Below are 27482 nucleotides of genomic sequence, written 5' to 3' on the forward strand. Positions count from 1 at the left end.
CCGCTCCCTCCCCATTGGCTGTGTGCACGGGTTCTGTCGCCTTTCATTGGTCGAGAGGACGCGGCCCGCCCCGTTGCTATGGCGATGCCCCGCCCCTCTCCCCGGCCCGGGCCGTGATGGGATGGAGGGCGGCGGTGGGACTGACGGGGCGCCCGGCGCGGAGCCGGGGCCGGCACCGGGACCGGGGTCAGAGCCGGGGCCGGAGCCGGACTCACAGCCGCGCATCGCGCTGCCGCCGCTAGGACCGGGCGCACCCCTCGGTTACCTGCACGTCCTGTGGCAGCGGGAGGAGCCCGCGGGCAAGATCCCGGCCCGCCGCCTGCGCAGGGCCGCCCGCCTCCACCGCCGGCTGGGGCCGACGGGCAAGGAGGCGCACGGTGAGCGGCGGGCGCGTGCAGCCGCTGTTTCGCTGCGGAACAGCCCCTCCTTCGGCCGGCTCCGCACGGGCTTCGGGAGGGGGGTCGGCTCTGTTCGGTGGGCGGCTGGGGAAGGCGCCCCGGTCCTGCCAGAGGAGGGTGCCCGTCAGGCACTTCGGGAGGAGACGAGGAGAACCATTCTTACCTGGTGCCTTGATCTGCTTCCTATTCTCTGGAGCCAGTAGCAGCGTGATTTGGCCCCGCACTTGTGCTTGAGCACCGGGATGGAATGTTTCAGGAGGGAAACGTGCCTTTTTCCTCTGTGCTTTCCAGTAATTGCTTGCTTTCCTCCATAGCTCTGAAAAGGCTGCGTGAAGCTGCCAATAGCAACGATTTGGACACAGGTAACGCTTCTGTCAGTCCCACTTGGGACCTCTTCTTGGAAGGGCAGTATCTCAAGGGCTCTTACTTCAGGAGAGGAGGAAGTGGGTGCAGATAGTTTGTGGGCAGGATGCTTTAGATGCTTCAGATCTAGGAAATGCTTTTTTAAAACCCAGGTTTGTTCTCCAAGCAGAGTGGGGCTGGTTATTGTTTTCACTTTTTCACTGCACCTGGTTCATAGTGTTAGTTTTCCATCTGCCTGGAGCTAAATCAGCACTGCACTGTCCCAGCTGTTTTGGTATGTTCTTTTGCCCAGTTGTTAGCAGCAAGAGAATAATGTTTTGATTTAGGTGGAAAAGTTAGGACTATCTAAGCCATACCCTGTATGATGAGGCAGTGTGACCCAGTAGATTAGAACCAGGGCCAGAGCTGGACTCTTCTGGTTTCTGCAAAATTCCCTTGTGGTCCATAAATTCTGCTTTCCAGATGTCCAGCCTCAATGCTACATCTTTCTCTCTCAGGCTTTGTTAATTGAAGCATATCAGAGTTAGTTTATCAAAACAAAGTTTTAGTAGTTTTTGCAATCTGTGCTCCTACAAAAAGAACTTAATGACAACTTTGTTAGATGCTGGCTAAGAGTAATAAAAGAATAACACACTATTTATAATGAATAAATATTTATTGATTATGACTAAACAATCTACTTAAAAGGTAAATAAAACCATTAACTAAAATTGCTAAAAAGTTCTGATATTTCCAACAATTTCCCCCTTTGGAAGTGACCTTAATTTTCCTTTACGATTACTTCCACTTAAATCATTGAGCATCTAGCAAAACTTCAGACATTAAAATGCAAAAATTTTGCTTGTATCTTGTTATAAGGTATCATAGATCATTCATTCCAAATGAAATTCCAAATCAGGGTATTATCTCTTTTAACAATATCTTGGTAACTTCTCTTGCTTTGTTGGTGCAAGCAGCTATCCAAAGAATGTGTCAGCTAAAACCAATAGGTATCAATATCCCTCTTGTCGAGGTAACTCCGAAAAATCTGTTTGCCTATAAACTCCAGGACAGTTTCCTCTTTTTGTAGTCCCTAAAGGAGGTCTTTTGTAGGGCTGTGGATTGTGTTGCAAACATATTTTACACTTACTGACTACACTTTTGATTCCTGGCATTTTTACACTAATTGCTTGATGTTTCAAGTTATTTCTAATAGCTTCTGCTCCCCAATGTGTTTCTCTGTGTTTATCTTTGGCTGCTTCTCTCATCACTGCTTGAGGTACTATATGTGGTATGTCTTTCCATTTCTCTTTCTTTTGGTAATATAACATCAACTCTAAAATACCATTTTGGTGTAAAATACCATGAACTAGCCATTTTTCTTGATGATCTAATAGATAATCTAGCCACGAGAGAATACAATATGCTGTTACCCGTATCCAAGTTAAAGAATTGCTTTAAAATTCTTTCCAGTGCTGCAAAATACAACCTAAAGGTGAACACTTGGGTATTCCCCCTCTTCCTGGGCTCGAGAAGAAAAAGGGAAGCCCCCAGTAAACAGAAATTCCAGCAATGACTAAAACCGACACGAGAGAGCGCTCTGTGCACACCAACACAATCCCAGTCACTGCAGCAGTAGCAGCCGCTGTGCTAACGCCGGGAGAGAGCTCTGAGCAAACGATCCTCGCTTTAACAATTCACATTACCCGAAACCAAATACCGTAAAATTCACAGTCAACATACAATGGCTTCAACACTCTTACAGCCAATGAATTTTCATACAAACTCAATTTATACTTATGACACACTCGCATTACCACACACTCTCATTTTCCAATGCTAACAGATACCTTAGGCTTTAATAAGCAGAAATATCTGAGAAAAACCCTTCCACAACATGGCTCTTCGTGCAAGCAGCACTGTCTGACTAATTTGTGGGCAAAGCAGAGGGTGAAGACTCAAACAACACCTTTTGATAGTCACTTATATAGTTTTATAATTAGAGTTTTCCAACTAGGCAGTGGGACTCAAACACAATTCCATTAATATTCACTTACAGAGTTTTACACTAACTTTTAATAGAAAATAGCCAATTATATATCATCGCTTTCTTAACTCTTATTATGTTAGAGAGTGCAAGCTTGTGATTAGGTATACCTTTTTAAACCTTCAGTAATGTCTTAATAAACTCCCAGGGGTTTTTGCCTTGAACGCACCTGGATCAGAGGATTGAACATTTTCCCTGAAAAAAAATCTTTCAGTATGCACCAAAGTCCTTGTTCCTGTAAGTCTGTGGAACATCAAATATGTTGTCTCACCTGGGTCACCAGTAAATTGTTTTTAAATCCTTCTAAATTGTTGGGGTAAATAAACCCCCCTAACACTTTCTTTTTAGTGTTAGTGTGCAAGATGTTACGTTGTTGTTGTTGGCCAGGAGGGATTTGTGTGGCTCACAAAATTCTGGCCTCCACTCAGACACAGATCTAAAACTTCTTCACTTATTTATACTTTTTAGCAAACAAAGAAATTAATGTTCGTTGGTTATAAATTACATAATTCTCTTCTATTAATTAGTACTCTGTCCTCTGTGGGGTATTGAATTCTCACTTCTCATGCTAGTTAGTCTATATTTTTAGTCTTTTTAGTATCTTTCTCCTCTGGTGGGGACTTTCCAACACATATACTGAGTCTTTGTTAGTCCCTTCTGATAAAGAAGGGTAACTGGTTTCTGCACAGTCCTTGTGGTCCATAAATTCTACATTCCAGATGTCCAACCTCAATCATACATCTTTGTCTGGTTTTGTTCATTGAAGCATATCAGAGTTAGTTTATCAAAAGTTAAAGTTTCAGTAGTTTCCCCAAGCTGTGTTCCTACAAAAGTATGTTATGACACCTTTGCTAAATACTGGCTAAGCATAATTTAAGAATCACACACTATTTATAATTATGTATATAGACTATGATTAACTAAAGCAATTAATTTCAAAGTTAATGAAAATCATTAACTAAAATTATTAAAAAGTTATATCATTTCCAACAGGAAGATGAAAGAATGCAGTTTTATGGAAGTCTTTGTTTCAATCCACCTTGGATTTGATAGACAGGTTCCCATGTTTACAGTCCTCTTGTGTTTTCTTTACTCTGCAACTTGAGGAAATGTGCTATGATTAATTTATTTTTCATCAACAAGTAAACATCTTTGCTGTTTCCTGTGGTGGCACTGGGTGGAGAGGTTATGTCATTCCTACTTGGTTCAGGGAAAGAGTAGCTAAAGTGTTTCTTTTAATGATTCTCACTGGGGCACTGACAGTCTCCCATTCTTTCTTCTGAAGTATCAAACATTCCATGTTAACGCCACTTCCATCTTTTTAGGTGTTCTTTTCAGTTCTGTACCACACTTGAAGTAGGATGTGTACAGGAAGAAATTCAAAGGTGGCTGTAATTCACTTTCTGGAAGCTGAGATGAATGGTGACTTTCAGTGGCCTGAAACAGTCTTGACTGTTGTAGAAAATGCTCTTTAAAGATCTCAAAATATAGTGAACCTGTCAGCATTTTTAACAACTATGGAATGAGCTCTATTTTACATACCAGTATGTCAGGATGATCTCAAAGCAACAGAAGTAACAGCCCTTACAGATGCCCCTAACACAATAATAGCACCTATAGGTGCTATTTTTATGGCCCTAATCTTTTCACCCTTTACTGATCTCTTTGCTCGGCTCTTGGCAGGTCGGTGCGTTCCCCTGCCTGCTTCCCAAACTGTGGCCACCATTGGTTAGGAAGGGGCATAATCAAAACAGGTGTGAAGAAGTGGCTTTTCTCACTACCTGTGGTTACACTGTGAAAATTTTCACCACAAGTCCATGTAAATATTAAAAGTTTACACAGGTGCAGAAAATAACCATGTAAATTCACAGGGAAAGCCATGGAGGGGTAGTGAGGACAGGATGCTAATTCTAGCTTGGGAAGTGCCTGAGATGCAGCTGACTAAAACCAAGAGTTTTTACCACATCCTTCCTATGCCTTTGTATTCTTCTCTAGGTATTTGCTGCTGATTGACCTTGGAGCTTGAAAATTTGCGTAGGTGGATCTTTAGCCGTTAGAGCTGTTGGCTTATCTTTTATGGCAACATGTGGAAGGTGGTGAAGGCTGAATCAGAGGGTGGAGGTTATGCCGCTTAGGCTGGTTCTGCTGAGCTAGGATAGTGGAAGTAACTGGTTCAAGTCCAGTTGACTTAGCAGCTGACAGCACGTGTATCTACCCCCAAAAGAGCAGATAGCATTACCTCTCTGATCAGGTGCCCCTTCAGCTTACCTGCTTTCTTCTCCTTGGGTCTGTCAGTGCAGCAACTCTTGGAGGACGGAACTGACCCCTGTGCTGCGGACGACAAAGGCCGGACAGCCCTGCACTTTGCCTCCTGCAATGGCAACGATCACATCGGTGAGTAGGGAGGGGGAAGTTCTCCGACCTCTCTGTGGCAGGGATTTTGAAGGATGCTTTTTATTTTGCTTCAGCACCTGTCAGAGGTTGCTCTTTTCTGTTCCTTTTGTGTCAAAGTTGCCAACTCTGGCCCCAGGGTTTGCCATGTCTGCTTGCTGGAAGGGGAGCAGGACCTCCCAGCTCTAGGACTGTACTGGTGCAGAAGGAAGAGTGTCCTTCCTCCCAGTTCTTTGCATCAGGGAGCCCAGGAGCAGTGGCACTGCATGGCTTTGTGCTGGGTCCTTCTGCATCGCTGTGCAAACCCCTGCCTTGTCTCAGTAAGGAAGCTGATGAGCTGAACAGAAGCACCTGTAGGGCAGCCTGGTGGCTGCCACGTGGACCTGTGGCCCATGTGGGCCTGACCTGTGGGGCAGAGGGAAGGGACTGATGTGTCTCTTGTTTCCTTGTTTCTAGTCCAATTGCTTCTGGACCATGGGGCTGACCCAAACCAAAGAGATGGGCTGGGCAATACTCCCTTACACTTGGGTAAGTGCCACACAGATGAGCTTTGCATGCAGAGAAGTGAGGTGAGAACCTCCTTATTGTTCCTTTCCTCTCCACCTTCCTCTTGCCTGTGCCTCATAGAATGCATCTCCAAATTTAAGCACCTAAGAGGGACTCTGCACTTCATTAGATTCACTCCTCACAAAGACTTAAAGAAAAGGTTTGAAAAAATTGATTTCCCTCCCTCTGCCAGCCCCAAGGAGTGCAACATCTGTTCCAGATAGAGTACTCAGGCTTGAGTGGGTGGGTACCTTAGCATTTGGGCTGTTCCTATTTCCTCTGGTAGAGAAGCCCTCAGGGAAGCAGCAAGCTTTGTGCTTGAGCAGAAACTCATTTTTGTTTGTACCTCTGAGTTGTGTGTCCTATGTTTTCCCTCCCCAGCTGCCTGCACGAACCACGTTCCTGTCATCACCACGCTGCTGCGCGGAGGTAACATTTCCTCTATAACAGTTACAGCCTGTTCCCTTCCTGCCCTGTTGAAACTCCCCAGGGACACCAAATCCTGATGGCAGACCTCCCTATCCCTGCTTGTGAATCTTGCAGGGGCCAGAGTTGATGCCTTGGATCGAGCTGGCAGAACCCCGCTGCACCTCGCTAAATCAAAGCTGAATATCCTGCAGGAAGGATTCTCCCACAGCCTGGAGGCTGTACGCCTTGAAGTGAAACAGGTAAAAGAAACAGCTCCATATTTTCGTAAGGGGGTGCAGCCCCTGGCAGCCTCCTGCACCCTTTACTTAAATGCCTGTCTGTAGGCTCTTAACTGCTGTGGGAAGAGTTTGACTTCCATTTTCAGAGACGTTCCTTTTTCCCAGCCTCTACTTTAATTTTTCCAGGGCCTCCCTTGGCTCTGGTCAGCTAAGGATGCGTTGAGTGAATTCTTGGGCTGTATGGAGCATACTCTTTTCTTCAACCACGATGTAAGAGATGCCTTGTGGCAGGAGCACAGCACAAGGCTATAGCTGTGCCATACACATGCTCTGTATTCCTAGCACACTATCCTGCTGCAGTATGTGGAGGCATAGCACATAGCATTTGCAGGAAAGCACTCCTGGACCTGCAAATGCATGGGGCATGGGCCTCCCTTCAGAAGCCACATAGACACAAGGATTTTTATCCTCTGTGCATGAGCAGATCCTGCTGGAATAAGAAGTCCCTGCTCCTCACAGTGAGGGAAGCTAACTAGCCATAAAGAAATGTTTGATGCTTTCAGGGCTAGACCTTGTGCTGCTTCCTCTGGGCTTATCTCTCTTCCCTGTTCTTAACCAGGCACAAGGATCACAACTAGTCCATCTGTGACTGGTGAACGCTTCTGGTGACTCATTGGAGTCTGATGCTGCCATTAGCACCATGTAATTGCTTTGCCTGGGTTCGTCTCTAGGGGTCATGTACTCTGCCATGTGCTGCAGCTTCAAGGCTGTGTGCTTGGCAATTTAATTTTTCCTGTAGAAACACTCCAGCCTGGTGCAGCTCTTTGATGTTTGCCTCTTATGCCTGTTTGTTTCAGATTATCCAGATGTTGCGGGAATATCTGGACCGTCTAGGGAGGCATGAGCAAAAGGAACAGCTGGATGATCTCTGCTCCAGGCTACAGATGACTAGCACAAAGGAGCAGGTAGGCAGCACTGAGCTACTCTGACTCACCTCCTTGCTTTGGGACTCCTGCATTTTAGAAGAATGCAACTACATGAGCAATGGGGCATTGAAGACATGGTTATTGCTCACATTGGGTCAAGTGGGCAAGTTACATGATGACTCATGGTACTCCTTTAGGTGAAAATTCGAAATGCAGAAGGCATCACAGTGCCAAGCAGCAGAGAAGCTGAGGATCAGATGGGCTGAGGACACAGTGTAAGGCCAGGATCAGCACAACCACACAGGGTTACAGGGCCTGTTTTTTTTTTTTTCCTACAAAAGACTGGCCCGTAGAAACAGGCTTAGAGGAAATAGCCCTGATACCATATTTGAGTTTTGGGCAATGTAGCAACATGCTTGTATTTTAAGGACTGGCTAAATCACATAGAGTGGATGGAGGTCAATCATCACCTCCTGAAGAATGGAGAGAAGCTCCCATTGCCTTAGATTAGGGCTTGTTTGATGATGAGGATAGTAGCCCTTCTGCATGATTGTTGGCACCAAAAGGATCCTGTCCTAGTATAAGTTCAGCATGGGCATTACTGGCAATTCTAGTGCAAGGATGGTACCTGCTGCATGGGGGTTTCTTCTCTGGGGCTGGATGGCTGCACAGCTGCATTCTCCTCCCTGATGGCCATCTGTATTCTTCTCTCAGGTGGATGAGGTTACAGACCTCCTGGCCAGCTTCACGTCACTCAGCCTGCAGATGCAGAAGATGGACAACAGGTAATGGGCTGCCAAATCATCTTCCTGAAGCAGCAGGAGAAGCCTTAGAGAGAAAAGGAAGCTGAAGCTTGCTTCTCAGATCACTGACTAAACATTGCTGCCAGCAGCCATTCCTGCCCAGACTGACTCTCCAGTGGTGCTCAGACTGTTCCTGTTGGTGCTGCCACAGCTGCCCCACGGGAAGGCAGCAGGCTTTGCACAACAAAGGCAACAGACAAGAATGCTGCAGCTGTGACTTTGGGGTAAAAGAGCTGCTCTACTTTTTACCAGATGGGCTGGCAATGAATGGGGTACCCTTTCCAGAGATATTTTGCCTTCTCCGAAGTACGTCAGCTCTGACTAGTGCACTCAGCAGCTGGCCAGCATCACAGAAATGCTTGGAACATTCCTGCTTGGAACAGGCACCTTTTGCCACCTCCATACTGCTCAGTTGCACGAGGGAGAAAGTGACTGCCTTGAACAGCAGAAGGCTTTGTGCTATGAGAAGAACACACATTTAATTCTGCATGCTAGAAGCTGAGCAAACATTCTGCCTTAAGAAACATGCCCTGAGGCTTAATCCTCACGGTCTGCAGAGCCTGCTGTCAGAGGGCAGAGAATGTGTCTGGTTACAAATGGGATACGAAGTTTTTAATGGCTAGACTAACACCTTTCACTGCACCCATTTTTTAAGTCTGCTGCAAGTTAGTGCTTAAATATTATGGTGTAACACTTCCAAAAAATACCCAGGTACACAGCTAGCAGGTCAAATCTGCCCTGTTGCGAGAATAAGGATTGGAGGGTGACAGTCTTAACACAGTTCCAGTCGGACATCTACATCTTGCAAAAAAGCCCCACCATAACTAACATTTGTGTTTCCTGTTACTGGCAGTCTCAGGCAAGAGGTCCAGTTGTGACAGGAGGTATTGTGGACTCTGCTGTAGGGCTGAGGAGGTGGATTTACCTCTGCCTCAGCAGCACCAAACCCATTGCTCAGCCATTCTGTATCTCTTGCTTGTCATGGAGAACCTCAAGTAAAGTGTGAGAAATGAATTACGGCTTATGCTGGGAGCCTGAAGTGATGCAGCTATGAAGGATGCAGGGAAATGCTCTTACTGCTCTCTCGCTTCTGCCCACTGTGGTTAGCAATTAAGATTTAGGTTGCTTTGTTGTGGAGCAGGGATCCAGGAAATCTCATTGATAGGGCACCAACAGCAACAGGGTGATAGGAACATGTCAATAGTGATCTGAGTTCCCACCTGTGTTCCACACCATGGTGTGCTGATAGCCACACCTGTCTCACAGCTTGGGAGTCGCTGGTTTGAAAGAGTTTATTATTAAGATTCAGCTTAAATATGCAGCAGCCATAGTTTGAAGCATTCTTCAGAGATACTTAGGTCAGCATGCTCTCTGATATCTGCCTCTTGTCCAGGAAGAGGCTAAGTGGACCTCTGTTCAAAACTGAGATACCAGAAATAGACATGACTTTTAGATGGGTTCGTCTGTGGGCTGCTGGAGGACACAGCTGGGAGCAGCAGTCTCATGGCTGAGCTAGAGCTGTCATTGTGCATACTGATACTTCATTATGATGTGCTGGATGGGAAGGATGCCGAAAGGGTGGGAGACAATCTGACATTTTTGTATTTTCAACTTCAATAAAATCCTGTCAGCCTTTTATGACTCCTCAGCCAAGTTTTCTTTTTTTAGAGTGGCCCATTCCTCTTTCTTTATGTCTGTTCCAGGCCCCATGCACAGCACTGGAATTGGTAACTGCTACTCTCATACCTGGTCCTCAAATCAGAAGTGACAACACAAAGCTGTTTGAGTTCAATCACCACTCTATTATGGTCTGGGGTTCCTGGGGTCTATCTGACCCCGGCTGCCTTAGGTGTCCCAGATATCACTGGGCTGATAAGCACAACCTGTCCAGGCCCCTCAGGCAAACTCCCTGCCACAGAGCAGCTCAGCTCTTCAGTGAATTCAGCTCTTTAGTGATTTCAGCTCTTTGCTTGCTAAGTGCTTCAGCAGACGCATAGGGATAGAGAGAGGAGAAGGCTGTATGAGGTTCCACAGCGGTGTCTATTGGCAGCTCCTGCAAAGGGTTTCAGTGACAGCTCTTCTGCCAAACTGGGCAGGAATGGGGGTTTATGTAGAGTAGAGGTTTTGGAAATGGTCCAACAGTAAGGGTCGAGGCGAATATGACCTATAGTCTTACAGAGAGATAACGAGGGTCCGAAGGCAGAAGAGGGGCTTCTTTGGTCCAGTCATCATGACTAGGCATTTCTTTTCTTAGGCAAGTGACCGCCAGGGAGGCCTTGCAGGGCCTCTGGCTGCTACACCACTCTGTTTGCAGATCAAAGTACAGGATTGCTGGCTGACCTTTACTGATCCTGACATCCACAGCCAAGAAATCCAAATTTAAAATCTAGGTAGTTGCTGTGAAACTGTAGAAACAGAGGAAAGAGACTCCCAGCAGGAGTGCTTCAAGCTGGAAGATGAGATATTTTGCAGAGAGGAAAAGCAGCCTTGCCCAGTGGCAGAAGTCATGCCTTGCCCCATGCCAAATAAAATGGCTGTGCTGTGAAGAGACAGCAAGAGGATGAGGGGCTGGGGAGGGACATCTGGGCAAGGCAGAGAACTTCCAGCATGGCCCCTATGTGGGGAGCAGGTGACCTTCATGCCCAGTCTTTACTGAACTTGTTTCTTCCCATCTTTACAGCCCAGTCTTGATGTCCACATACACTCAGCTGCCAGTGCTTCTGCCCTCAGCAGCCTTGTTGCTGAGGAGACCATTAAGGTGCCTGAAGAGCACGTGGCTAAAACGCTCTTTATCCCTGCAGTTACTTTAGTTGCTGATGTTGTCTCTAAGTAGATGCCTCTTACAAGCTTGCTTCAAACCCAGGAACACATCTAGCTGAGACTCAGAGTGAAGCTTTTAGTCTCGGCACACGTGATGTTGTCCACAGCTCTTCAGGCTTTTTTCTTGTCTGGTGCTGGGTTTTTTCTTAACAGCTCCTGACACAGGGGAAAGGTGGGGGTGCTGCAGCCTGCCAGGAGCAATTGTCTTGCTTCTTTTGCCACACTGCTCCCACCATGGCAGGAGAGGTAATAAAAAAACAAATGGCTATAGGAAGTCTTGCCACTGCTTTAGCAGTAACGCCTGGTAAGAAAGAGAAAAGCACATCTGGTTTTCAGTGGAGAAAAAAAAAAATGTATCATGTAGGAACTGTATTCTATGAATCACCACAGTCAGTTCTGCTTTCCTGCATCAGGGCTTGATGCTGTGGGCTGCCCTGAGCCACATCATGTGTTTGACACTGGATGGAGAAAAGTTTTAGGTTTCTTTGCATCAGCCAGTCATACCCAGAGCCTTAACTACCCTGTCATGCTCAGCAGCTGTATCCAGAATGAGAATTAGGTGCTGGGCAGGAAAGAAGCTGTTCCAGGGAAGAAGAAAACATGGCTTCCCACTGTGCTGAGAGCTGTAGACTGGCACTGCCTGGTTTTCTTTCTGCTTCTGGCATAGAGGCTTCAGCTTCTCCCAGCAGCTTTTCTCTGTCCTTGCACCCTGTGGCACAGATTTCCCTGCACAACCCATGAGGCCAGTGGCAGTTTTCTGCGTCTCCCAGAGGTGTCTGCTGCAGTAATGGAGAATGGAAACAACAGCACAGGTTTCCCTCTGCTATTTATTTTGCCATTAGAATCAGTCCAAACTCCCCATTTTCTTTGTGCTACACTATCAAATGCAACCCTCAGATCCCTTCCTGGGCACTGATTAGTCCTTATTCTCAGGGCCATGGTATCAACTGGGACTTTAGGCTTTGGTTCCCTCTCACCACTACCTGACCTCCAAATACACTCTATTTCCCCTCCTAATTCAGAGCATGTGATCTGCAGAATTCCCAGCTATTGAACCCAGCAGCAACCTCCCTGGCTCTGAGGCTGCTGCTGTACTGTAAGATGCAACCGAAACCAGATCTGCCCTGAGAGCCTTCTTGAGTCTCACAGAGGAGCCATAGCAGAAGCAACAGCTCTGACAAGGCTTCTCAGCAAAGCTGCATGGATGTTACTAAGCAAATGACCTTTCTCTGGAGCAGCTACTTCACCCACACAATTGAGTGCAAAGCATACACTGCAATGTTTGTGAACATCAAGAATTTGTTCAGCTCTTCAGCAACCGAAATAATTAATCTCCAACAGCTAAACTCATTTTCTTCCTCCACCTTTGCCTTTCCAGCAGACTTCAAATCCAGCACAGCAATTATCTGTGCTGCTAAGGAAGCCCCATGAAGTGTCTTTGGCAAACTTCTCACCCTTTCATCCACTTCCTTTGCTCACTCTGTGAGCAAAGATCTCTTCCATCACAGATAGATACTTAAAAAAAGATGCCTTCTTCATGCATTGTGCCTGGCCAGCCTGGGGAGGCAGCCCTGGGCAGGCCAGGGCCCATGGGGTGACTACATGGAGGAATCAGCAAGTTTGGATTAGGAAGATATTAAAGGAGGTATGGAAAACAGTGTTACTCTGTTTTTTTATGAAATCTCTGAGAGGGGAAGAGAGCACATGGAAGAATTAAAATAATCAGCTGCCAACCTGCTAAGGCTGATCAGCAGCTAAATCCAAAAGCAAATAACCAGAATTTCCTTCCCAGGGCTGCCAGATTTGCACACAGGGTCATAAGCAGGATGAGATTCTTAACACCTGGGTCTGGCACCTCGCAGTTTGTCGGGCTCATGTCACACATGCCAGGGAGATGCCAGACACCAGAATCAGCACACAGTTGTCAGGACTAAGTTACTCCACAGAGAAGAGCTGATGCTTACCCCTAGATGCAAAGCCCTGACCTGATCATACCTCTCCCATTTCATCTACCCTGTTCCAGATCTTGGAACAGCTGCACTCTACCGATGTGGCAAACCAGCCCTTGCAGGGTTAAAGATGATCTTGTCAGCCTGAGTGATAAAAAGTAGGATAGAAAATAAGAGAAAAGAGTAATTAATTAAGACAAGAAGCCGGGAGCAGAGACTGCAGAATGCCAATCAGTCTGGAGGGAAGGCTCAGTGGAAAGCAGCAATCAAACGCCTTCGGTTTTAATTAAACCTGTCTCTCTATTAAGGATGCAACATCTTTGCTTCACCTCTGCTTTTGAGCTGAGAAACCAGTTGGAGCATGTAAACTGGTACTGGATAGACAGGAATTCCCTTCTGGCTCCAGAGCCTTCCCAACCCAGGCTCAGCATCTGCCCTTCCTGCTCATGTGCTCCCCAAAATTGGGGCTTAGCACCAGGCAGAATGTAGTGAAGGGGTCCAGGGCTTGCAGCCGCTTATCATGCTAAATACACCCTCTCCCCAAGATCTTCCCTGTCCTCTCTGTCCTGCTTCATTTAAGCTTCACCCCACTGTGCAGCAGTCAGCCTTGATCCAATCTGTTCCGTTTGCAATCTGGGACCAGGAAGAACAGGATCAAGGGTGAGCAACAGCCCAGCTGCTTCTAGGCAAGAACAGGCAGTGTCCAGCCATGCCATATCATTTTTCCTGACTGCTATTCCCTTCTCCCTCCAACCCTTTGGGCTGTGGAGTGAGTCTTCACCTGAAGAAATGATGAAACCATGTGAGCTGGCCACCAGCCATGGCATCATGTGCAGAGGGTGGCTGCAGAACTCACTGTTCCCACGAAGGCACACTGGACACATTTCTGAAAGAGATCTGCTGTAGAGGAGTGGCAGCCACCACGAAAGGAGAGAGGTGGAAAAATCATAAACAGGGAGAGAGGCAAGGGAGGCTTAAAGTGCAGAAAGCAACAACAAGCACTTGAATGGAAAAAGAAAACTAATTCCCAGCAGTGTTGGCCTTCCTCTTCAGTTACCCTCTGCACAGAAAAAGGGATGTCCTTGGAGCTGAGCTCTAGCAAGCTGAACAACAGCTTCAGTGAGCATTAGAAATACCATGTCACCTGGGAATTAAGAGTGGGCAGGACAAAGCAAAAGGGAAAGATTTACACAAACAGAAGTAGGGAACAGTAAAAGAAGAAAAATAAGGGGGAGGTCATGGCTCTGCTCATGCACATCACAGCTCTGCAAGCTGCCTGATGTCACCCAGCCTCACTGTACAATGGCTACAGCACTGGCTGGGGCCAAAACTCCTTTACTTTTGACACAACTTCCAGCACCATGCATGGGGACAAGCGAGGACACCAGAGGATTTTGTAGCCCATGCAGGGCTTAGGACACCTACAAGTGCCATTACATGCTTGTAATTGTTTCCCAGCTTCAGTGTGGAAGTCTGGGTGTCCCACAATGTCATGGCTTTCCTTAAACACTTTTTCCTAAGCTTCCCAATTTTCACCTTCTTTTAAGAAATTACAGGTGCAGATCTGCCTCACATTAAGGGTTACATATTCAGGATCCACACAGCACTAATAAAACACCATACATAATTAAAGAAAAGGACGACTGTTGCAATCACTTAAAGTTTACTGTGAATATAGAGTTGGGATGATGGCAGGTCTCAGACATGACTACAGGATCATGGAGGAGGTGCTTGAGGAGTTCTGGGGGACTTGAACTCAGTTTAATGGGTCTGAGTGAGCTCATCTCTCACTGCCAACATAAAACCATCTCAGTGGGGATAAGGCATGAGCATGATGATCCTGGAGGAAAGCAAAACCACTGTGATGTGGTCAGAAAATGTGATGCCAATATAGACTTTTTCTTGCCTCTCTAGCCCTTTTCTAGGGCTTCTTCTTGGTCTTGTCCAACAGTTCCTCTTAGAGGAGTCACATCTAGGGAATGGCCAGCTGTTGCCAAAATTTCCTCCTCCAGTATCTCCTTCTCTACAGAGACCATGGCACCTTGTACCTGCTGAGTCCATGCTCTGGCATGACTGGCACCCTCATGGTCCCTCTTCCTGGTGTTCTCCTCTGGGGTTTGGGTCACCTCACTGTTGCCTCCATAGAAATCTGTCCTGTTGGGAAAACCTCTTTCCACGTTGACCATATGGACTTTCCTTTCAACCCTCTTCTTCTTCTTTTTCCTGATCTTGTTCTGGAAGAAGAGGCAGGTGAAGGCCTGCTTGAAACGTTTGCGGAAATGCTTGGAGATAAGGGCGTAGACAATGGGGTTGAGGCAGGAATTGGTGTAGGAAAGGCAGTGGGAAGCCAGGCGGAAAGCGTAAGTGGCCCGGTTGAAGGGAAAGTGGCCAAACCAGAAGCAGAGGATGACCAGGTGGTGGGGCAGCCAGCAGAGGCAGAACAGGATGGCCACTGTGACAATCATCTTGGTGACCTTACGCTTGGCTTTCCGAGACTCTGAGATTCTTTCTATGGGGTCTACAGAAGTCCACAAGAACTTGATGGTCCTAGAGTATGCCAGGCTCACCACGGTCACAGGCAGCAGGTATCCAAATACAAACGTGAGGATGTCCAGAACCTTTCGGCGCTGGTCCTCCCAGATGGGGACACAGATGGGCACACCATGGTAATGGATTATCTGGTAATAACTGAGGTAAGGCCCTGCGAAGAGCAGCGACAGTGACCAGATCACCACAATGGCCACTCCTGCATTTCGGGACGTGCGGAGATCCCGGGACTTCAGTGGATAGCGAATGGCCAAGTACCTGGCAAGGAGGGGAAGGAGAAGGAGAGAGAAAACACAGCATGGGTGAGATGAGGTATTTCTCCTGCCCTGTGGAGCTGCCATCTGTGTACCCCTTCCCATGCAGCCACCCATCTCTTCCCTCCCAAATCTTTTGGGAGTGAGGGTTACAGTGAATTCACAAAAATATCAGGGGCATTCCAACAGTGGGCTTGGGATCTCTATCATCCACTCTGCTGTGCTAGCTCAGGAAGGGCAAGCAATGTATCTTTTGAACCAGGTAAGAGAAGGATAGGAGCAGGACTCTCCTGTTTCTTCTGAGTAGTGTTGCTGCCCTGGGGGTTTTGCTGTTCTTGCTTATGCATGGTGGACTCCCCTCCTTTCCAAGTGAGCGCTGGATAATTAGGCTGAGATCTTGGCTTGGTAGAGGGGGAGGGCATGGGGAGCTGGGGAGACTGGCTCTGCTGGCCCTACCTCTGGGGAGACCTGACCTGCTTCTTACAGGACACCCAACTGGGTAAGTAGTGGCCTTCCTCCCAGCCTTAGCTCAAGAGAGGCAAACACAGTGTCCCTGAGCTGCAGAACTCAAAGGGAAGGGGACACTTACCTGTCAACAGAGACGGCAGCCAGGGTAAAGCTGCTGGCATACATGGTGAGGTAAATCAGGAAATGCACAGCCTTGCAGGCAAAGGCCCCAAAGAGCCACCCATCCAGGGTGTAAATGGTGGCCTGGAAAGGGACACAGCAGATGATGAAGCACAGGTCAGCCACAGCCAGGTTGAGGATGAAGAGGTTGGTGGTGGAGTACTTGACTTGGCCATTCCACAGCAGCACAGCCAGCACCAGCCCATTTCCCACAGTACCCACAAGGAAGATGAGGGAGAAGATGATGGGCACAATAATCCCTGCTGCTCGTAGCTCCGGGCTGTCAGAAGAGATGTTCAATTCCCCTGGCATCTTCCTGTCACACTGCAGGGACCTGCACTGGGAGAAAGGAATAATAGGCCCCAAGGTGCCTGACCCCAGCCTTTGACACTCACGTTTCTCCCAGAGATGCCAATCCCAAACAGTTGGTTAGATGATGCCACCAAGATCCTCGTGACATCACTGGCAAGAATGCTGTTGTGGTCAGTCAGCCCACAGCTGCCTGGCTTGAGCAGAGCTGAAGCCTCTTTCTCCTGCCCAGAATCACATTGCCATCAGAGCACCTCCTGTGCTCCCAGCACTCCGAAGAATCCCTCCTGCCCTGCCACCTGGCCTCACCCACATTCCTCCTACATTCCCAAATCTGCTAAACCCCTTGGCATTGCTTGCTTTGGTAAGTTTAAACCCTGGCTAGTGTTCAACAGGGTTTGGCCACGGGGCCTGGGGTAGGAGGCTCCCATGGGCTGCAAGCGGTCCCAGCACACTCAGCCCAGGCCTGTGCCACCTCCCGCAGCAGGGACCCGATGCCTGGATCACACCCTGCAGCAGCAGCACCCCAACACATTCCCACCCCAAGGGAACTCCTTAAGCTGGGGCCCCCTCCACCTAGGAGCTGGCTGCTCCTTGCTCCCTGTGCAGTAGTTACGGTCCACAGAGGAAAGGCAACTAAATGCACCTTTTCCTGATGCTGAGAGGTGATCAAGGGCTGGATGGTGGCAGGTAGGTGAGGATGGAGAGGAGACCCTGGAGCCACCTAAAATACAATATGATGATCACTGTGAAGAAGCCTGTTATTATCACAGCTCAAGGTATTGCAATTTGCTGCAAAACTTCCTCCAGCCCTGAGTAACACTGTGCTCAGGCAAGGAACACCAACAGCCTATCTCTGAATAAGCCTTCTCCTTGTTAGGCTATCATTAGAACAAATTGTCCTTCTCTGAGCAAAAACAGAGAAGGAAAGATGCTGTTATCTAGCTACTGTTGACAAGTAATTAACTTGGTTTTGGGTCATACAAGCTCCCCCATCCCTCAGTTCATCCCACTTCTGCTTCTCAGCTTCTTTGTGTATCACACCAAGAGACTGTCTCTGCCTCTCTGTGTCTCTGGTCCCCTCTGTCCTACTGATAGCTACCTTCCAGCTTATCGTTCTGGCCCCATGGAATCTCCTCACTGAAACAGAGGAGCCCAGTCTCCTTCTGGGCATGCCAAATGCACCAGGGTGTGTCTGTTCAGGGAGCCTGAGGTCACCTTTCAGCTTTGGAAGCCGTACTCACCTTTTTGAGGAAGGGCCTGCAGCTTTGCCACTCGCTTAGGGGGAGACCTCTGGTCCAGTCCACGGCAGTGGTAGCGGGAGGATGCAGACCACAGAAGAGTTTATCTGGGCAGCTCTGTCATCCCAGTCACTCCTGCCTGGTGCTCCGCTGCCTCCCCCTGCCCACCACCAGCTCTGCTCTCTCTTCTTCTGGAGCTCCTCTCCTCTCTCTCTGACTCCCCCTTTTTCCCTCCCTCTGCTCTTGCTGCTGATCCATAGTTCTCTGTTGTTTTTTTTTTTTCCCCTCTCCCTGAGGTTGGGTTTGGAGTTAACTCCTCTCTGTCCAGCTTTCCTGCAGGCTCTGCTGCTCCCTGCTCCTCCTGCTGAGAAGGGGGGAAAGAAAGCTCACTACTCTGTGGTGGAAAAGGGAGGGGGAAAGGGTCCCTTGGACCTCAGCAGCCACCTCTCGATGCTGGGTGCTCAGGATGAGTTGTCCAACACCTCTGGGGAATGCAAATATCCCACAACTGTGAACCTTATCCCTGCCCTGTCCCTCAAATATAGGGTCCTAAACCCTCTGGAGGATGAGCAGTTAATTGCTGTTACTAGATGTTATTAGTTAATTGTTAGTAGCACTGAGCAAATTGAGCCCCTCCCACAATGTCTGACCTAGGGAAGAAGGAGAAAGCAGGTTTTGGATTCCATCCAGTCCAGGTCTGCACTCCACCGGTACTACAGTAGGGGAGGGAGGACAGACAAGACCTCTAGGATGGCGACCTCCAGAGGTCCAGCTCCATCATGTGCCAGGAAAGGACAGTGACCCCGCAGCCCTGCCGCTCTGTCCTGGTGACAGGACCTGTGCCCTGACGACTTCCAGCTGATCCTTTCTCAGCAAGACTCAAAGGCCACCAGCTTCCCTTCATTGGGAAGGTTGTGGGTACCTCCTCCAATGATGGCGCAGGATATGGAGAAGGAGGCACTGGCTCCTTCCCCTCCACAGCAGCCCAAATTATCCCCATTGGCTCAGTGACAGGAGGGACCATAAGGCTTCTCCCCCCCACCCGCCCCTCTGGTGGGAAGGAGCAAGGTGTCCCCGCCAGCTCCCTATCAGCCGCTGTAACCAGGGAAAAGGGGAAGGCCATGCTTTGGTACGCAGTGATAACCCAGGGGATGCGGCAGAGTACGAGCCTGCAGCCGGGCACAGCCTGTCACAGCGCTGCTCGCCATGGAGGGACCACACCGCAGCTGCCTCCTCCTCCTCCTCTGCCTGCTCCCACCACCGGGCATCCCAGACCCACCACCGCGTCTGGAGGAACCTCGGGAGCCGCTGATGCCACCGTCCAGCACCGCTGACCCCGCCGCCCACCTGCTGCGCGGCCACCCTTCGGCCCCGGTGCGACCCTACAGCCTGTCGCTGTCCCCCGAGGATTATCACTACGCCCCCAAGCCCCGGCACCTGCGCCCTGGGCGGCTGCGCCGGCTCCTGGGCTCGGCCTTTGACCCCTTCTGGATGGCGACCGAGGAGCCCCGCAGTCGCAACGGGAGCATCCTCGAGGAGAACCTGGAGTCCATGAGCAGGGACCTGGCCGAGGGTGCCGGGCGATATCACCGCAAGCTGTGGCGAGAGGTGGAGGGGCTGGAGCTGCCCCCCGCCCCAGAGCTGCCCCCAGAGCTAGCGGGGGCCCTGGCTCGCCGCCTGCGGCAGTGGCTGGTGGAACGGGCCACCTGCCGCCTCACCTCCACCTGGGTCGACCTAGGACCCGTCTTCTGGCCCCGCTGGGTGCGCCACACCACTTGCGAGACCGGCCCCCCCGGCTGCTCCTGGCCCCCCGGCATGAGCTGCCGGCCCGCACAGCTCACCCGCATCAAGCTGCTGGCCTGGCACTGCTGGACCCCGCAGCAGCCCGGGCCCCCAAGCTGCACCTGGCGACAGATCCCCTACCCCGTCGTGGCCGCCTGCAAGTGCTCCTGCCGCTGAGGGGGCTGCGGGGGCTACGGAGGTACCCCCGGTGCCTGTTCTTGCAGCCAAAAGGCCTGAAAAGGCAAACGGCTGCCTGGACTCACCCTCGGAGCTGGGGGAAAATCCCCCAAACAGAAATAAACCTCCAGGAAGGAAGTGGGGATGGCTGTGGTCATTGCTCTGTCTCACCAAAACTCCTGGGTAGTGGGTGCAGCTGCTTCCCCCCTCACCCACCAGTGCCGTGAGGCATTAGCACCAGCGGAGGCCCTTGTGCAGCATTTATCTCCTGCAAAGGATGAGGGATGGAAAAATTATGGCACTGAACGGCAGGTTCAGACCCCATTTGCAACAGCCCCAGCCGGCTCAGTCCAAGCTGGGGCATCCCTGCCTGCCTGGGTGGGGCTGCAGGCAGAGAGCCAGGGCAAGGGAATTCCAGCAAAAGGTAGAGGTGGGTCACTGCTCGGGGTGGAAATAGCAATGTGGAGAGGGGCTGGAGTGAATCGGGGGCAGTGAGGTAGTTTGGGACTGCAACAAGGCAGCCTAGTGAAAGTAGAACTGGGAGGTGGGCCACAACCCAGGGCTGGAAGCATTTCTGGGGCTAGGTGTGTATGAAAACGGGATGAGATAGGATAGTCCCCCTACTTCGAGGTAAAATGGGTGAAATACATGGATCCCCCACCTATCCCACAGTGCAGAGGGTGACAGCTCCAGACTCAGGACTGCCTGAGCAGCATACAGGGTATGGGGCAGGTCAGGGAGCCCGAGATGGGAACTGCATCTTCAAAAAGGGGCATCTGCCTCTACAGCAAAACAGCCTCTGCTTTCTGGGCTTAAAGCTGCCTACAACTGTAGATCAGACGTAGCCTGGAAGGCACTGAAGCAATAAAGAGCAGGAGGATGTGCCTCAATTCAATATTAACATGATGCCTCCAAGTCAAACGAGTATGCCATTATTCATTACCAGTGTGCCATCATCTGACCCTCCTGCCTTCCTGGGATTCCAGCACTACACAGTCTGTTCCCCAGACAGCTCCACAGCCTGCTGCTGAGCTTGACCTTGATGCAGGCAGAGTGCAGGGAGTTGGCTGCTGAGGCACCCGAGAGATATGGAAGTGAGAGGGAGGTCAGTGCGTCTGGTGAGAAGAGGAGCAGAAGGGCGAGCCCACAAGTGCATGCAAAAACAATTGTGAGCATCACAGGAGGGAGGCTGCTCTTGCTGCTCTGGCCTGCAGCTGAGCAGAGAGACATCTGTAGGGCTGCTCTGCCAGCGAGGACTTGAAAGCTGGAGCGGGGTTAAACTGCTGGGGTTGTCTGCCCTGAGTGGAGTGGAGGCATCAGCAGGGAGGCCTGCAAAGGCCAGGGGAGAGGGGGACACCAGGGCTGGGGACCAGCAGGAGAGAAATGTGAGGGAGGGTGGTACAGGATGTGTAATGGAGGTGTGGCAGGTAGGGGGAACAAAGGGTGCACATGCATTGGGCTCGAACCAGCAGTGATTCAGTTTAGGGTCTCAAACCTCCCTATACTTGAGCCCATCTGGCTGAACTTTCATCTCTTCCAGGTTGCACAAGGGGCCTGAGAGCAATCTCCCTGCCTTCCCCCATGCCAAAATACTGCCTGTTGAAAAGGGTTTGCAGCACTGCGAGGGCCTGGTGCCACAGAAAGGAATCTCCATATCATAGTTTATCAGCAGGCTGAGCTCAGGGCCTGTGGGGATGGAAAATTAAACAAAATCAGCACACAGTTACACTACCAGCTGTTCTAAAAGGGTTTGGTTGCAGTCCTATTGAACCTACAAGACACATTTCTTCCCTGTCCTTTGCATCCTTATAAAGCCCTACGATCCTGGAGTAACACCTGTATTCTTCTGCAGTTGCTCTGGCTCAGGTCAGACATTATTACCTTGTAGTTTGCTCCCTGACAGCCTAGTGACACATAAGGACTTCAGAGCAGGTCTCTGCTAATATGACCCAGTGCTCCAGCACTCAGGCACAGTACACTCCATTTCAGCTAGAATCTGTCCCTGGCTGCAGCTACTCATTCAGCACATAGGCAGCTGGCAGGACAAACAATTTCTGATCTGGAACAAAACTGATGCAAACAAAGCAATCCTAAGAGACGCCCAGGTTCCACTTGTGCCTTTTTGAGTGCTGAAACACTACAGCACAGCTTGGAGGAACAAATCCAGAGATTCCTGCCATATGGAAGAGAGTTAAAGGTTTCTGTCACCTGCTCTGCCCCTGGCCTCGGCCTCAGTCAGATGCAGATCCTCTCACCATGCTGCTGGTCTCTGCTGCCTCAGCTTGCCCACTGCCTGATGGCCTCTCTGGGGCAAGATGTCTTTCCCAGGGCAGTTTTGGGACCACTGAAGCAATTGGAAAAGCCTTGTAGCTGGGGACCAAGTAAACCTCATGTCTAACACCTGAAAGTGAGAAGGAGGCAAAGGAGCACCAGAGCTTTGGGGGGCCCATATGCTCTTTCCCTAACCAGCTGCCGGTGGCACAGGTTGCAAAAGGTGTAGGAAACACCCTTGCCTCAGTGGGGAATTGCAGCAGTCAGATCTGCCAAGGTGATGCTGCTGGACACACAGGAGAGCATAGAAGAAGCAGGCAACACCAGCAACGCTGTTATTTCCATCAGCAGGAGACAGCAGGAACTGCAGCGCTTCACCATCTGGACCGAGGCTTCGGGGAAGGCATAGCAGAGTGTCTGGTCACAGCATGAGAGGATGGGGATGGGGTGCAACTCCTGGACGAGGAAATAGGAGGCAGACAAATATCCGCTGCACTGCAGGACACCTTTAATGACACTTTTAAGTGCTGTTTACCAGTGTTACTGCCAGCATGCTGCAACAGCCAGCTGGCTGACTCATGTGACACAGGCTGTGATGCCTTGAGGAACAGTCCTGCTTTTGGCAGTGTGCTGTTCAAGCCTTTTTCCCCATCAGAGGCACTTGGTTGTGGACGGGGATGGTGTTGAAGAGGTGTTTTCTGGCCCCTCAAGACAGCGCTCCGTGCTTCCGTCCCACCTCGGTGAAGGCTTCCACGCAGCGGTCGATGTCCTCGTCGCTGTGCACGGCTGAGATCTGGACCCGAATGCGCGCCTTCCCCTTGGGGACCACGGGGTAGCTGAAGCCAATGACGTAAATGCCTGGGGAGGAAATGCAGACAGAGTCAGAGCTGGCTGGGATGGAGACAGGCTGAGTTTGTACTGGGTGATAGAAAGGCTCCCCTCCCAGTAACCACTTCCAGCCTTCAGGGTTTTCAAGTGCCATCTGCTCCCAAGCATGGAAATGAGGTTAAGGGCCAGCAATGGGGATGGAGTCCAGCCTAGCAGGACACGAGCATTAATGTAAATCCCCTCCCTAACTGAGAAAGAAGGTGCAGCCAGCAACATCTAGGGGAGACCATGAGGACATATGCAGCTGGAGGGGGGGGGAGTACTGGATTTTGTGCAGGAACGTTCTCTGAAGAAGGGCTTGTGGTGGCACCACCGCCAAAAGTCCCTTCCCTCAGGGAATGTGTCTGCATACTGAGCTCCCTCCCAAGATCACCTCTGTTGAGCATGTCCTCTGCCATCACTGACGCCAGCCGAGCATCCCCCAGCATGACTGGACAAATGGGGTGGTCTTTCCCCGAGATAGTGAAGCCAGCCGCTGTCATCTTACTTCTGAACCTGGTGGAGGGAACAACAGGATGAGTAAAAACCTCAACAACCCTGTCCTTGGAGACCACTGCCTTTCTTTCCCCTGGGAGCCCTGCCCACTGAGAACTGGGTAAGGTTTGCTCCACTGTTCATCTTCTGTGCAGGGAAGAGATCTCTCTTCTTAGAGTGATCTCCTACCGTGTCCTGCCAAGCATAATGGGACTGCAGATCTTTGAGTGGACAACGTGCCCCAGCTCACAGAACATCCAGATGCGACACATCTGCCTGACACAGGCACATCCTGCAGCCTCCCCTGAGCCCTGACATGCAAACTGTCTTCACAGTTATCACTGGGAAAGGAGGGGTGAATAAATCACAGAAAACTCACTCCTAACAAAGCTGCCCTTGCTCCCACCCCAACATGGCCCCCTCACCGTTGTGTTTTGGCAGCCATAGACTGTGCAATGGCATTGCTCTCCATAAGCAGGTCCAGGGCCTTGGATGCACAGCCCACCACGGCAGGAGGCAGGCTGTTGGAGAAGAGGTATGGGCGGGAACGCTGGCGGAGCAAATCAATGAGGGGTTTGGGACCTGTTGTGTACCCGCCTGCAGACGGAGGAGAGAGAATTGGACAAGGCACCCCAGGGTGACCTGTTTAGAGTGAGGCTTCTTGATAAAGCCAACCTGGCACCTGTAGCAGGAATTTAGGTACAAACCAGGTCTAAAAATCATAGCTGATGCTTTTGACCAAGAGTTTCCACCTTGACCCCAAAGGCAAATGCATGAGAAAAATGACAACGTAACAGGCACATGGCAGGATCTCCCTTAATCCTGCAGCAACATCACAAACCAAGCCTTATGCCACAAGTGGAAAAGGATAACATGCATTTGTTACTCTATCATTAGGCAGAGGAAGGAAATCTAAGACCAGTGCTGTAGAGCTCTTTAGGGCATGCAGGACGCTGGACAGGAAAATGCCTTCACCTGCAGCTCCTCCAAGAGCTTTTCCCAGAGTAGAATTGATGATGGTGACTTTGTCCATCACTCCCAGGAGCTCATCAGTACCCCTGTAGAAAAAGGAATGTTACATTATCACCTGTGCCAGCACGCAGCAGGGAATCTGCTGGATACCTCAAGGAAAACAAAGCACTGTCAGCCAGGTCTCTGGCATCCCTCCTTCTAGACAAGGAGGAATAGCCCCTTGAGATAGTTCAACCCAAGTGTTGACCTTCCTCTCCTGCAGAAAGCCTAAGCTGGGACCTCACAAAGTAAGAACATGGGTTCTTCATCCCTTAGAGATGGGAAAGTGCTCAAACTTCCCACACAGAAGTTTAATAGTCCAAACAAAGCACCTGCCAGGAGAGGTGGTGCCCAGATGAGCTGGTCATACCATCTGTTACACACTGAGAAGGAGCTGTCACCTGGGGATGGATCACTGCTGAAGTATCTCCTTTCAATCCAAAGGTGAGGTGCAAAGCTTTCAAGGAGTCCCCACACAAAAACACGCTGGCCATCAGCAGCTTAGTCCTTGCTTCAGAATTAATCAGGGTAGGAGGAAGAAACAGGGCTGAGGCAGTCACTTACCGCCCATTGGGTCCCAGGAATCCTGTGGCATGGCATTCATCAATGAAGACCAGGGCATCATACTTCTGGGCCAGCTGGCAGATTTCCCTCAGGGGCGCGATGTCACCGTCCATGGAGAAGGCACCATCAGTGGCCACCAGCCGCAGTCGATGCTTCTGTTGGAGGGAAAAAGGCATCCCCAGGGGTGAAGATGTCACCCTGAGGAGAGGGGCTGGCAAAGGCACACACTCAAACCCCTGTATGGAGAGGATGTACCTAACTGAGATGGAGGGGATTTGCATCACAACCAGCTGCTTTGCCACCTTGCCTTTCCATGCCTGTTGGCAAAAACAATGCCTATTGCATGGGAAAGGGCAGAGTTCACCCTCCAGGACTGGTTACTGCACAGGCAGCACAGCTAAGCAAGTGCCCTGGTGTTGGGATGGGAGCAGACTTCCATACCTGCGCTTCCTTCAGCTTGGCCTCCAGGTCCTGCATGTCCATGTGCTTGTAGCGGTACTTGTTGGCTTTGCACAGGCGGATGCCATCGATGATGGAAGCATGGTTCAGCTCATCTGACAGCACTGCATCCTCTGGGGTCAGCAGGGCCTGGCCGTGCCAAACAGAAAAGATCATCCTTTGCTCTGGATGCCACCTCACCAAGATCTCCCAGCCTCCCTCAGTACAGAGAACAAGGTTGTGATTGATTCCAGCTGCCACATCTCTCCTGGCACTGCTAAACTTTATATTTCCTTCCTAGTCACTTTATCCCGATTTCTTTATGCCAGGCTCTTGCTTGTGGTTTCTGAGTGCAAAATCTCCCTCCCCCTTTCCTAACATGTGACATCACCCCTGTCCTGCACCTACACTTTAAGGGTGCAGAAATGGGAGTCCTCCCCAGGAGCTAGAGCTGGCTGGAGACAGCAAAAGTGAGGGTGGTTAAATGCCTCTGCATGGCTTCCCTGGTGCAAGGGCCCCAAGTCAGGGCTCTTCACCACCAGCCACTGCTATCTTTTCTGGTGCATAGAGCTCATAGCAGAGCCTCTGGAAGGCATGGGAGCCACATTGCTGTCACCTCCCTCCTCCATGCACAACACAAGGAAAACCTTATGAACCTCAAAGATACCAGCGTTGGCATCAAAGCAACTGGCATAGAGAATGGCATCTTCCCGCTGGTGGAAACGTGCGATCTTCTCCTCCAGGTCCTTGTGTATGCTCTAAAGAGAAGAGAGGAGCAGGAGTCAACACTGGGGCAGCACAAGTTCTTGCTTGCCCACTGCTGTTAAATGCTGACTTGAAAGGGCTGGAGACAGACAGGTTTTATCCAGAAAAGGTGTATGTGCGTGGGAGAAGTTACTCGTGTTCAGCAAATGCAGCCCTAAAGTATAATTATGGGTTTGGATGCCAAAGCTCAGCAGGGAGACTCCAAGCACCCCATGCACAAGGGAGAAGCTCTGCTTGTTCTTTGCACTTAATCAGGCAGGACTCAAAAAAGGCTCCAGCAGGGATAAACTGGGCTGGGTCTGATGGAGCCACTTTAAGTCAGGTTCACTGTAATTTTGACCCAAAAGAGAGAGAAAAAGACATTTATTTTCTGAATTCAGAGGCGTGTTCAGTTTCTTTGCTCTCAGGTATTGTAATGGTTTAAATTGGCGTATTTCCAGACTAACGGGGGTCTGGCAGGCTCCTTTTCTCGCCGGGCCACGTGTAAGTCAGCACTGTGTACGCAAGCCGAGTGGGAGTGTCGAGAGGGGCGCTTACATGGACACCCTGCGAAAGACCCGCGGGGAAGGGGATGCTGCCCAGTACCTGGGTACCGCAGATAAAGCGGACAGAGCTGAGCCCAGCGCCGAACTTCTCCAGGGCCTCCACAGCGGCACGGATCACCTCGGGGTGGCTGGAGAGCCCCAGGTAGTTATTGGCGCAGAAATTGATGATCCCTGCGTGAACAGAGAGAGAGAAGCAGGGGCATGGCACCGAGGGAAGGGACCGAGAGCCCTCCTCTTCCTCCCCGCCGCACGCACCGGCGCCGCCGCCCGCCAAGCGGAGGTGGGGACCCTGTCGGGAGACGATGACACGCTCGCTCTTCCAGGTGCCGGCGCCGCGGATGTCCTCCAGCTCGCTCTCCAGCCGCCGCCGGAGCTGCGCCGCCGCCGCCGCTCCCGACGCGGCCCGGGGGGCGCCGGCCCCGGCCCCGGCCCCGCGCAGCGTCCGCACCGCCGCCGCCCGCCACATCCCGGCGCTGCGCTCCGCACGCCCAGGGGCGGGCCCCGGCGCCCAATCGCCGCTAATTAACCACGGGTTCATTACGGACCAATGCCCATTGGCCGCCGGGGCACCGCCCCCGTCAGGCGGGGCGAGCGGCCGCCGCAGATCCAGCGGCTTGGAGTGCTTGGGCACGTTCTCTAGGAGGCGTTCGGCGTCTTCTTTGGAGGAGAGGATCTGTCCCAAGGGGTTTAGGCACCCCAGAGCTAGATATGTGATGCCCG

At 50.6% G+C, this 27482-nt stretch overlaps 4 protein-coding genes across 8 annotated transcripts in view; 2 read left to right on the plus strand and 2 right to left on the minus strand.

The window, feature by feature from the left end:
• Nucleotides 1-85: 85 nt before the first annotated feature.
• ANKRD54 (ankyrin repeat domain 54) lies at nucleotides 86-9738 on the plus strand. The gene is made up of 8 exons (XM_053979125.1): nucleotides 86-377; nucleotides 713-760; nucleotides 5083-5181; nucleotides 5635-5706; nucleotides 6106-6153; nucleotides 6268-6392; nucleotides 7229-7336; nucleotides 8012-9738. Exons 1-8 carry the CDS (start codon nucleotides 122-124, stop codon nucleotides 8084-8086), a joined length of 831 nt encoding a protein of 276 aa, XP_053835100.1. The 5' UTR covers nucleotides 86-121; the 3' UTR covers nucleotides 8087-9738.
• A 4674-nt stretch (nucleotides 9739-14412) lies between these two features.
• GALR3 (galanin receptor 3) overlaps nucleotides 14413-27482 on the minus strand; it is a 52303-nt gene continuing 39233 nt past the window's right edge. Inside the window, exons 1-5 of one of the 5 annotated variants that reach the window (XM_053979122.1) lie at nucleotides 19893-22459; nucleotides 17851-18208; nucleotides 16520-16631; nucleotides 16260-16381; nucleotides 14413-15674 (exon numbers count right to left, since the gene is read on the minus strand). In XM_053979122.1, coding sequence (XP_053835097.1) covers nucleotides 14780-15674; nucleotides 16260-16381; nucleotides 16520-16609 — 1107 coding nt within the window. In that variant the 5' untranslated portion in view covers nucleotides 16610-16631; nucleotides 17851-18208; nucleotides 19893-22459 and the 3' untranslated portion in view covers nucleotides 14413-14779. Of the gene's footprint in view, nucleotides 15675-16259; nucleotides 16632-17252; nucleotides 17331-17850; nucleotides 18212-19892; nucleotides 22460-27482 lie in introns of those variants that run through there. The other 4 variants (XM_053979119.1, XM_053979120.1, XM_053979118.1 and 1 more) reach the window with 4 other exon arrangements.
• On the plus strand, nucleotides 18209-19899 carry LOC128808243 (noggin-like). The gene has a single exon (XM_053979126.1). The coding sequence runs from the start codon at nucleotides 19054-19056 to the stop codon at nucleotides 19804-19806; it is 753 nt and encodes a 250-aa protein (XP_053835101.1). The 5' UTR covers nucleotides 18209-19053; the 3' UTR covers nucleotides 19807-19899.
• Nucleotides 22564-27228, minus strand: GCAT (glycine C-acetyltransferase). The gene is made up of 9 exons (XM_053979116.1): nucleotides 27018-27228; nucleotides 26803-26933; nucleotides 26109-26210; nucleotides 25456-25602; nucleotides 25015-25169; nucleotides 24415-24497; nucleotides 23865-24036; nucleotides 23339-23460; nucleotides 22564-22935 (listed from the first exon to the last, which is right to left on the minus strand). Exons 1-9 carry the CDS (start codon nucleotides 27226-27228, stop codon nucleotides 22784-22786), a joined length of 1275 nt encoding a protein of 424 aa, XP_053835091.1. The 3' UTR covers nucleotides 22564-22783.

This window comes from Vidua macroura, chromosome 5 (genome assembly GCF_024509145.1).
Source record: "Vidua macroura isolate BioBank_ID:100142 chromosome 5, ASM2450914v1, whole genome shotgun sequence".
NCBI lineage: Eukaryota > Metazoa > Chordata > Aves > Passeriformes > Viduidae > Vidua > Vidua macroura.